The 11,342-nt window shown below is 40.9% G+C and overlaps 1 protein-coding gene, 1 non-coding gene and 1 pseudogene across 4 annotated transcripts in view; 1 reads left to right on the plus strand and 2 right to left on the minus strand.

The window, feature by feature from the left end:
• Window positions 1–1,864, minus strand: part of LOC116074496 — a 3,593-nt pseudogene extending 1,729 nt beyond the window's left edge.
• LOC116075567 lies at window positions 200–336 on the minus strand. Its single transcript, XR_004112608.1, has one exon. It is a non-coding gene; the product is annotated as a small nucleolar RNA SNORA2/SNORA34 family (small nucleolar RNA).
• A 788-nt stretch (window positions 1,865–2,652) lies between the features above and the next one.
• Adgre1 (adhesion G protein-coupled receptor E1) overlaps window positions 2,653–11,342 on the plus strand; it is a 160,490-nt gene continuing 151,800 nt past the window's right edge. The window contains exons 1-3 of one of the 3 annotated variants that reach the window (XM_031346848.1): window positions 2,677–2,722; window positions 6,100–6,145; window positions 6,702–6,764. In XM_031346848.1, coding sequence (XP_031202708.1) covers window positions 6,713–6,764 — 52 coding nt within the window. In that variant the 5' untranslated portion in view covers window positions 2,677–2,722; window positions 6,100–6,145; window positions 6,702–6,712. Of the gene's footprint in view, window positions 2,723–5,688; window positions 5,814–6,099; window positions 6,146–6,701; window positions 6,765–11,342 lie in introns of all 3 variants that reach the window. The other 2 variants (XM_031346849.1, XM_031346847.1) reach the window with 2 other exon arrangements.

The following is an 11,342-nucleotide window of genomic DNA, read 5'->3' on the forward strand; positions in this document are numbered from 1 at the left end:
GACACTGTGGAAGCTCCTTAAGACTTAAGCCTTCACATCTATCACCAATGACTCAGCTGTTTCTCTGGTTCCCGGCCCGCTACTTCATCTACCTAGACAGGATTTTGCTGTAGCCAAGGCAGGCCTCAAATTCCCAATTCTCTTGCCTTACCCTCCCAAGTGCTACAATTACAAAGCTGGGTACCATATCCAGCCAGCCAGGTTTTTCTTTCTAATGAATTGACCATTACATTTTAAAGTTTCTGAAATGGCCAACAGACCGGAGAAAGACATTTATTTAGGCGCCTGCTTGAAACCAACAGTGTCAGCAAACTGTTGGCCTTGATTCAGGGCCAGTTGAATTTCTTGTCATACAGATCTTTCAAGTGCTTGGTTAGAGTCACACCAAGGCATTTTATATTATTTGTGACTATTGTGAAGGGTATCATTTCTTTCTTAGCCTGCTTATCCTTTGAGTAGAGAAAAATTACTGATTTGTTTGAGTTAATTTTATATCCAGCCACTAGGCTGAAGTTGTTTATCAGCTGTAGCAGTTCTCTGGTGAATTTTTTTAAGGTTACTTATGTATACTATCACACCATCTGCAAATAGTGATATCCTGACTTCCTTATTTCCAATTTGTATCCCTTTGATCTCCTTTTGTTGCCTAATTGCTCTGGCTAGAACTTTGAGTACTATACTGAAATGATAGGGAGAGAGTGGGCAGCCTTGTCTAGTCTCTGATTATAGTAGGGTTGCTTCAAGCTTCTCTCCATTTAGTTTGATGTTGGCTATTGGTTTGCTGTATATTGCTTTTATTATGTGTAGATATGGGCTTTGAATTCCAAATCTTTCCAAGACTTTTATCATGAAGGGGTGTTGGATTTTGTCAAAGGCTTTTTCAGCATCTAATGAGATGATCATGTGGTTTTTTTCTTTGAGTTTTTTTATATAGTGGATTATGTTGATGGATTTCTGTATTTTGAATCATTCCCTGGTATGAAGCCTACTTGATCATGGTGAATGATCATTTTGATGTGTTCTTGGATTTGGTTTTTGAGACTTTTATTGAGTGTTTTGCACTCAATTATTAATGAGGGAAATTGCTCTGAATTTCTCTCTTTTTTTGGTTGGGTCTTTGTGTGGTTTAGGCATCAGTGTAACTGTGGCTTCATAGAACATATTGGATGGTGTCCCTTCTGTTTCTATTTTACGGAATAGTTTGAGAATTATTGGTATTAGGTCTTCTTTGATAGAATCCTGCACTAAACCATCTGGGCCTGAGGTTTTTTTTTGGTTTGGTTGAGACTTTTAGTGGTTGCTTCTATTTCTTTAGGGGTTATGGGGCTGTTTAGATGGTTTAGTTGATCCTCATTTAACTTTGGTACTTGGGGGCCAGCCCAGGTGGGGAGTTTTCTTCTTTTTTGTTGGTTCTTCTTGAGGCAGCAGAGGGGGAAGAGTGTAGGAGGAGGGAAAGACAAAGTCTTACATGAAATTTAGGGTTGCTGTATAATAAAAAGTTTACTTATCTAAGTCTAAGTTATCATGCTATTGTAGCTGACCTGCCTTCTGTGATCCTCTGAGGCCAGAGACTACAGTCTCAGACACTTAGCACCTCATCCTAAAACCTCAGGAGATGAAGTAAAGGATTAATTGTTAGAGCCTTTTCCCTATTGTCCAGATGCCTCTTGCTTGTCAGGATGGGGGAACTTTGGAGCAATAAACTTCTATTGAATCAAGAGAAGAGAATAACATTTGCAGAAGGAAAACCTTTTACATAAGTGAATATGCATAATCTCACAAAGTTCATATACAGATTAATACATGCTTATTTATTAATTTATACATTTCCATTCAAACCCAATTGGACCCGGTTTGCATGCATTCTCACAATTACATATTTATATACACATCTATACTTACATATGCATATGGAGCAAAAGACCAAACACCGGTGCAGAAAGAACTCACTCATTCTGGATGAAAAATGAGCTCCAATTTTTATTGCACAGTGAAAGAAAAGGCTTCCATGTGTTGGGGTCTGGTGTGTTGTGTGTATGGTGATGATGCATGTGGTGTATGTGGTGTGGTGTGTGGTGATGGTGATGGTCTGTCTCCATCTCTCTCTCTCTCTCTCTCTCTCCCTCTCTCTCTCTCTCTCTCTCTGTCTCTCTGTCTCTCTGTCTCTCTGGTGTGCTGTATGTGGTGTGTGTGTGTATTCTACAAGGTTGACATGATGACAGAATTTAATTTTCTTGGTAGCAAGCCCATGGATCCTGGTGATAAATGCTGCATGGCTTTGCTGAAATGACTTTAAGATCTTGAAGGGTGGGATTGACCTCACTGTGGGCAGCACATGCAATCTCACTTGTTTGGTGCAATGAAAGAAGAGAATGAAAGGTGGGAGGGGGTGGTAGTGTTGAAAAAAGAATGATAGAGAAGAACCTGGGGGGGTGAGAAAGATGGGGTAGATGGTGAGATATGGAGAAAGAGGGAAGGATATAGAAAGAGAAAGGGGAAGAGGGGAAGGGGAGAAGGAGAAATGTGTACACAAGCCAGATTTAAGGGAGAAATTAGGGGATTGCCAGGCTGTCTACCTCTGATGGTGTCAACTCAGCACTTTGTTGAGCAACCCCAGCTCCACCCCTTTCCTTCCGCACAAAGCAAGCTTTTAAAGGGAAGGTTCAGTCATTGAATGACTGCCACAGTATGATGTGGGGCTTTTGGCTGCTTCTCTTCTGGGGTGAGTATGAGGTTGAATGGGGCAAGGCAAGGATGACTGAGGTGTGGGCTGGAAACAGGTTGCAGGGAGAAGAGCCAGCCTTGGAGGGGTCCAGTCCATGGGTACACAGCTAACCTTACCTTAGGCGACCTTTGACAAAATTAATTGACTCCGGCAAGTCTATTCACCAGGGTAGATCTTCCTGTAGTTGTTCATTTGGCATGTCTGTGTTTGTGAGCCATCTCAGTTCTAGTTAGAATTTAGCATGGAGTAAACTTGTGAGGCTCCTGTGTGTGCATCTAGGTCCCCTGGGATGGTGCAAGGGGGATGGAAGCCCACACAGCAATGGAAACAATCCCCTTACCATTGCGTAGAACTTCATTATCAGCCATATCTCACAAAGCAGAACATGGGAGTGAAGGAGATAACTTGCTGGACTTGGGCAACAGTTTAGTGTGTAAAGTGCTTGTTCTGCAAGCATGAAGATCTAGGTTTGATTCCAGAATTCATGTTAAAAAGCCAAGTATGATGCTGTATACTTCTACCACTGGCTCTGGAGAGTAGAGAAGGAGGATCCCTAGTTCTTAATGGCCAGCTAGCCTAGCCCACTTGGTGGATTCCAGATCAGTGAGAAAGCCTGTATCTAAACAATTAAGGTAGATGAAACTTGAGGGAAGGTGTCGGAGGTCATCCTCTGGTTCCTTTGTACATATATGTTCATGTTTACCTGCACTACACATTGCACAAAATGCAATGCACATGCAACACAAATGCAATGCATACAAAGGCATGTAATGCACACAAAATACACATGTGTACTCACAAATACCAAAAGAAATACTGTGAACAAGTCTTAGCTAATGAGGGATGGAGCCACGGTGTGAAATCATTCCAGCTCTGACCCTGTTCAAACTCTTAGCTATGACTAGCTTGTGCTGTGGGAGTCAGGGAAGATAGTTCCTCTCCAGAAATAGACTAGGGGCTGCACCATCCTTTCCTGGTTCCTCTTGCTTTTGTTTTGGGAACTAGTGTATTTCACTGCATTATCTTCCACTTCACTGGTTTTCTTGCATGTTTGCAAGATTTTTTTTTCATTGTTTTAAATTTAAAGATGGGCGATAAGGATTTCCTGTTTTAGGGATGAGGAGAAACTGAGTCATGGATCATTGAAATAACTTTTTCCAGGGCATAATTTGCTATTGGTGAAGACAAATACCCAAACATTGAAAGTGTGTGTGTGCACATACACACATGCACATGCACATACACATATATAGACACAAGTGTAATCCTAGAGGTTAGAGAACAACTTTGGTTGTTGGTCCATACTTTTTATCTTGCTGAGAAAGAGTTTCCACTGTACACTAGACTAGTCTACTCTCCTGTTTCTGGGGATTATGTGTTCTCTGCCTTGAATCTTACTGTAGGAATGCTGGGATTATAGGCACACACCATGGCTAAACTTATGTGTTTTTCTGGATATTTGAAGTCAGCTTCTCACGCTTGGGTGATCAGTGTTCTACGCCCTGTCTGGATGGATGTCTGTCTGGTTTAATGTCTTTCTAGAAGCTTTCCATATTTATCTTCTGTTTATGTATGTATGCATGCATATATGCAAGAATCCATATATGTGTATGCATGTATGAGTGTATGCAAGTATGCATTTATGAGTCTATGTATCTCATCTATTTCATCTATCTATTATCTATCTTTCTCCTATCTATCCATCCATCATCTATCTAATCTGTTTGTCCATTATCTATCAATTATCTACTTATATACATATCTATAATTTACCACTATATCTTTTATCTCTCTATATCTATCATCTATCTATCTACCTACCAAGTATGTCACTTGCCAGGATGCTTTCATTGCGTTCATAAATCTGTGTGTTTCCTCCCCAACACTGCATATGTCAGGTGTGTTGGTACACACATATTTTCAACACTTGGAAGGTAGAGGCAGGAGAATGAAAGGTTGAAGGTAATCTTCAGCTACATACTGAGTTTGAGACCAGCCTAGGCTACATGAGAAACTATCTCAAAAAAAATCTATGATTATTCTCATGACATTGGTGATAGTGATGAAGCATGAAGATGATCAGAGTAAGTACACAGATGGTGTGTATAGTGGCTACTACACAGGTTGTGATGATGGTGGTGGCTACACAGGTAGCATTACACAGATGACTAAAGATGATGACGGTGGTGGTGGCTACACAAACTGTGAAGCAACACAAAGGAAGAAGTATCTATTTTGCCTCATGATTTGAGATGGTATGGTCTGCCATGTTGTGGAAGCCTTGGAAGAGTCATGGTTGGATTGTGGGACTGGCTCTGCTTTCTGCTCGTTGGCTGTGAAGCAGAAAGCTAAGAATTTGGACTGGCATACATATTTTCAGGCCCCCTTCCACAGCCTCAGGTCTAAACTTCCTCAGACAATACCACCATCAGGTGACCAATAGATTAAACACATGATTGTGTGGGTTACATTTCACATCCAAACCTCAGTAAACAGCTAGCCTGCACACTACTATATATTAATTACATGTACATGTGTCTTACACAAGCCTGCATACTACTATATATATTACATGTACATGTGTCTTACACAAGCCTGCATACTACTATATATATTACATGTACATGTGTCTTACACAAGCCTGCATACTATTGTATATATTACATGTACATGTGTCTTACACAAGCCTGCATACTACTATATATTACATGTACATGTGTCTTACACAAGCCTGCATACTACTATATATATCACATGTACATGTGTCTTACACACATAAAAGCAATAATTTTAATATCTTCTCAAGAATCAACTTAAAATATCATGTTTATTTATTTAAATATACTTTAACTTATTCTTTGAAGATTTCATACATAAATGCAGTAATTTTGATCACATGCATCTCCATACTACTTACAACTCCTCTCAGACCTCTCCTCACTAACATCATGTCCTACTTAAAGAAAAATCCACTGAGATGCTTCCTAGATTCACACGGGCATAGGACCATGCAACTGGAGAGCAGGTGACCTTCTGGAGTACATCCCTGAAGCAACTGGATTCCCCTCTCAGCAGCCATTGATTCTCAGTAGGTAACTAAGGATGGGACCACAATAGAATGCTGGCTGGCTTGACTCTGCAGGTTTCGTGTAGGCAGCCACAACTGACATGAATCTTTAAGTAAAATCATGCTTGGAAGACATAGCTTTGCCTAGTCCTCTCCAACTCCCGATTCTGGCTCAGAAACTATTGCAGAAGATGGGGCAATATTCTCCTCATCTAGTCTATTTCTCATGGGATCGAACTGGTCACTGTGGGATTAAAACTTCATGGGAGAGCAGGATGGGTAATTTTAAGATAATTTATTGTCTTAGGGTTACTATTGCTGTGATGAAACACCATGGCGAAAAAGCAACTTGGGTAAGAAAGTATTTACTTGGTTTCCATTTCACATCACAGTTCATTAGAGAAGGAAGCCAGGACAGGAAATCAAACAGGGTGGGAACCTGGGGGCTGGAGCTGATGCAGAGGCCATGGAGGAGTGCTGCTTACTAACTTGCCTTCATGGCTTGCTCGGCCTGCTTTCTTATAGAACCCAGGACTACAAATCTTAGAATGGCACCACCCATGATGGGCTTAGCCCTCCCCCATCAATCATGGATTAAGAAAATGCCTTACAGGCTTGCCTGCAATTACATCTGTATTGAGTGGTTTTGTGTGTCAACCTGACAACAATTAAAATCATCAGAGAGGAAGGAGCCTCAGCTGAGGAAATGACTCCATGAGACCTGCTATACTGCATGTTTTTTCAATTGGTGATTGATGGGGGAGAGCCCAGCCCATTGTAAGTGGTGCCATCTCTGGCTTGTGCCCTGGGTTCTAGAAGAAGCAGGCTTAATAGGTTTATAGGAGGCAAAGTTACAGTTTGAGCACAACCGACTTTTCAACAGTTTATGCCTTTTCCTCCTCTTCACAGGCTTCAGTGCAATGCACAGATGGGGGATGACCACACTTCCCACCCTGGGACAAAGTCTTAATGGTGAGTTACTTAAAGAGAACAAATGACTGGCTTGCACAAGGTGCCTGTTGGGGGGACCTCTAGTGTCCCAGCAGATGACCCTCACACTTTGTGGGACTGAGTTAAAGGCAGAAGCAATGGGATGTATGCTCCCTGGTTCCTGCTCTGGAACAGTTCCTTCACACTCTAAAATTACTGTGTAACCCTAGGCAAGATATGTAATCTCTCTGATGTTCAGTCCCCTCAAGGGTGGCTTTAGAGACCTATGTGCAGATTGTCACGGGATGCTTTGAGGCCTCTTTTCTAGTAGTCCCTGTCCAACAATATTCTGCAGTCTTAATATAAATTCTCTTTTTTTGTTCTCTAATTCTTGTTTTGGAGACAGTAATAGGGACATTAGGATGTCCTTTTCTGTTTTGTAATTCTGGAATTAATACCTACTTATTGGATCTGAGCTTCCTTTGGGTCTCTATAATCCAGCTTTGACTATAATAAATATCTGAGTCAATCAGTTTACAAAGAGAAGAGGCTCATTTTGGCTTATATTGAGAGATGTCTCCATCTGTGGTTGATTAGTGCTGGGAGCTTGCCTGGTTGGAATGGGTTGAAGTGGGATTCAGCATTAAATGCAGGCCAAAAGACTGATTATCTCTGTCCTTGTAGGAAACATAACTTGTTCTTACTCTTCTGTGCTTCATTAAGCATGGGGGGAATTTAACTCTTTATCTCTCTTATTACTTACTATATAATTCCCTATAGTTGAATAAGCACCAGAAAATTTAACTCTTACATACTTTATACACTTTATAAACAAGGAGAGAGCTTGGGGGAATTCTGTAGAGGATTTATTGCTAAAATTCCTTTCTCTCTTGCCTGGAAGCCTGATCTTTCACTGGGAAGGCAAGGGAGGCTTGTGACAACTAATATTTAGTGAACCAGGAAAAGAAAGTCATGCTTGCAGAAAGAAAAACATTTACACAGGCAAAATGCATAGAAACACATTCACACACACAGAGAGACACATTCACATATTTTGTTGGGCCCAACCACTTGTCTCATCCACTCCACTCATTCATGCATACTTACACACACACCTAATACTTGCACACACATGCGCGCGCACGTGCGCACACACACACACACACACACACACACACACACACACACACACACATTTGGTGGATGGAGCAAAAGCCCCCATGAACAGGATTCATTAAGCAAGCGCCAGTGCAGAAAGAGCACACCCATTCTGAATGAAAAATAAGTTCCAACCTTTATTGCTTACAGAAAGAAAACTTCTACCTTTTTATTAAGTATGAAAAAGTTCTGTCAGTATGAAGAAAAATCCTGTCTGTGCCGGCAGTAGTGGCACACGCCTATAATCCCAGTACTTGGGTGGTAGATGCAGGTGGATTTCTGAGTTCGAAGACAGCCTGGTCTACAGAGTGAGTTCCAGGACAGCCAGGGCTACACAGAGAAACCCTGTCTTGAAAAAACAAACTAACAAGAAAAACAAAAAAAGAAAAAGAAAAATTGTGTCTCATGGTAATAAGAAACCTCACTGCTCTCTTTGCTCTTACTGTTATTGTTTCTAGTTCTTGTGCTTTTTCAGGATACTTGATCACGTTAAGCATCTTTTTTCAAAAGTTCACAAGTTCAAACACAAATTCAAATCATAAATTGAATAAGAAGTTACAACAGAGAATGTCTTACATGTGTTTCCATTAAGACTAGTTATCTAATTAAACATTCATTATCTGCCATTAGCTCCATAGATTCATTAAGAGTTTAAAACAGTAATTCTTATGTCTTAAGTTAGCATGGTTTTGTCAAGAGGCAAGTCATCTGCCTAGTGTCTCATTAGTTTAGAGGTTTTGTATAGATAAATCCAGTCAATGTTTTATCTTCTGTCTTTGCACCTACAATGAATTGTTCATTCCCAGTTTATGACCTTTAGTTTTTATGGCTAGCCTAAAAGGCATATTTTCCCTGATCATAAATCTATTTCAAGTCTTCTTTCTATCTTAGTGCAATTCAGTGAACCAGGAAAAGAAAGTCATGCTTGCAGAAAGAAAAACATTTACATAGGCAAAATGCACAGAAACACATTCACAAACACAGAGAGACACATTCACATATTTTGATGGGCCCAACCACTTGTCTCATCCAGTCCACTCATTCATGCATACTTACACACACGTGTGCACACGCACACACACACATGCACACACACACACACACATATTTGGTGGATGAAGCAAAAGCCCCCATGAACAGGTGGATTTCTGAGACAACTCCATACATAGAGGGCTCAAAATTACCTCAAAATTAAGGAATTCCATAGAATCATTATTAGGAATTGAGAAATCATCTGTCTCTCTACATAGCATTACTACAAGAGAGTACATCTTTGTTGGTGTGCAGAAAATTGGCCTGTCAGAGTGGGCTAATGCCCAGGGATCGTCAGACTATTTAATAATAGTAGGAAAGGCATAACAAGAATCAGTACTGAGATGAACTCCTTTGCAGTTTTAGAGTCTATCCATCACAGCCATGCAAAATGATTTGTTACTTTCCCATCTCTCCTAGATGACTAGCCCCCAAAATTGTGGGTCTTGGACTGAATGAAACAGGGGAAAGCCTGCAGAACATCATTTATCTCTCTAGTTCAGGACTGCAGAGGCAACGTGACCTCTGCTCCTGTCAGAGTGCTTTCCTTGAAAATCAATTCTTTCCTCCTGAAGGGGCGCTTCTGAGGCATTTTGTTACAAAATCAAGATAACTCACCTAAAACTATGACATTTGTGTTAATTCTTTGAGAACGTCTTACAAAGATGCTGTGTGTTTTGATTGTATTCACCTCTCATTTCTCCTCGGTCTCCTCCCAGAACCACCCTCACCCCTGCCTCCTAGATCTATGCCCTCTTTTAAAAGTCTTCCAGTTCCTCCTTTGTCTTTTTTATCACTTTTTCCTCCCAACTTCATGTTCTATTTTTCTGTTACTTTTTATTTTAAATAATTGAATATTAAAATATAATTATATTGCTTCCAGTCTGTCTGGACTGGGGTCCAGAGTAGACCTTGGGCACATGCTTGACAGCCAGTCCCACAACACCCAGAGGAAGCTCCACTCCCAGGCGCTCTGACACACCCAGGATCAGAGGTGAGCAGGAACCAACATCTGTTCCAACACTGGGAGTAACTGGGACTAGCGGGATCAGGCACACAGGAACTCCGCCAGCCCAGTGACTCTGGTTCCTTCTGCCGGTCTGTCTGGGTTAGTGTTCTGAGCAGACTTTGGGCACAAGCTCTGCAGCTAGTCCCACAACACACAGAGAAAGCCACACTCCCAGGTGATCTAACAAGCTGAGGATCCCAGGATCCCAGAATCACAGGACACATAGACAGCTTGACTCTGAGGAGTTCTGACACAACCAGGATTACAGGAAGGACAGGCTCCAGTCAGATTTAGCAAGGGCAGGTAGCACTAGAGTTAACTAGATGGCAGGGGTGGGTGGGTGGGGGGGCAAGCATAAGAAAATAAACAAAACAAACCAGGTCACTTGCCATCATCAGAACCCAATTCTCCCACCATAGCAAGTCCTGGACACACCATCACACCAGAAAAGCAAGATTCAGATCTAAAATCACTTATCAGGATGATGACATAGGACCTTAAGAAAGACATAAATAGCACCCTCAAAGAAATACAGGAGAACACAGGTAAGGAGCTAGAAGTTTTTAAAGAGGAAACACAAAAATTCCTTAAAGAACTACAGGAAAACACAATCAAACAGGTGAAGGAAATGAACAAAACCATCCAGAATCTAAAAATGGAAATAGAAACAATAAAGAAATCAGAAAAAGAGACAACCCTGGAGATACAAAACCTAGGAAAGAAATCAGGAGCCATAGATAGATGTAAGCATCACCAACAGAATACAAGAGATAGAAGAGAGAATCTCAGGGGGAGAAGACACCTTAGGAAACATTGACACAACAGTCAAAGAAAATGCAAAAAGCAAAAAGATCCTAACCCAAAACATCCAGGAAATCCAGGACGCACTGAGAAGACCAAACCTAAGGATAATAGGTATAGAAGAGAGTGAAGACTCCCAATGTAATGGGCCAGTAAATATCTTCAACAAAATTATAGAAGAAAACTTCCATAACCTAAAGAAAGAGATGCCCATGAACATACAAGAAGCCTATAGAAATCCAAATAGACTGGACCAGAAAAGAAATTCCTCTCATCATATAATAATCAAAATACCAAATGCACTAAACAAAGAAAGAATTTTAAAAGCAGTAAGGGAAAAAGGTCAAGTAACATATAAAGGCAGGCCTATCAGAATCACACCAGACTTCTCACCAGAGACTATGAAAGCTAGAAGATCCTGGGCAGATGTCATATAGACCCGAAGAGAACACAAATGCCAGCACAGGCTACTATACCCAGCAAAATTCTCAGTTGCCATAGATGGAGAAAACAAGATATTCCATGACAAACAAAATTTACACAATATCTTTGCACAAATCCAGCCCTACAAAGGAAAATAGATGGAAAACATCAACATAAGGAACAAAACTACACCCTAG

The sequence above is a fragment of the Mastomys coucha genome, unplaced genomic scaffold (genome assembly GCF_008632895.1).
Source record: "Mastomys coucha isolate ucsf_1 unplaced genomic scaffold, UCSF_Mcou_1 pScaffold3, whole genome shotgun sequence".
Classification (NCBI taxonomy): Eukaryota; Metazoa; Chordata; class Mammalia; order Rodentia; family Muridae; genus Mastomys; species Mastomys coucha.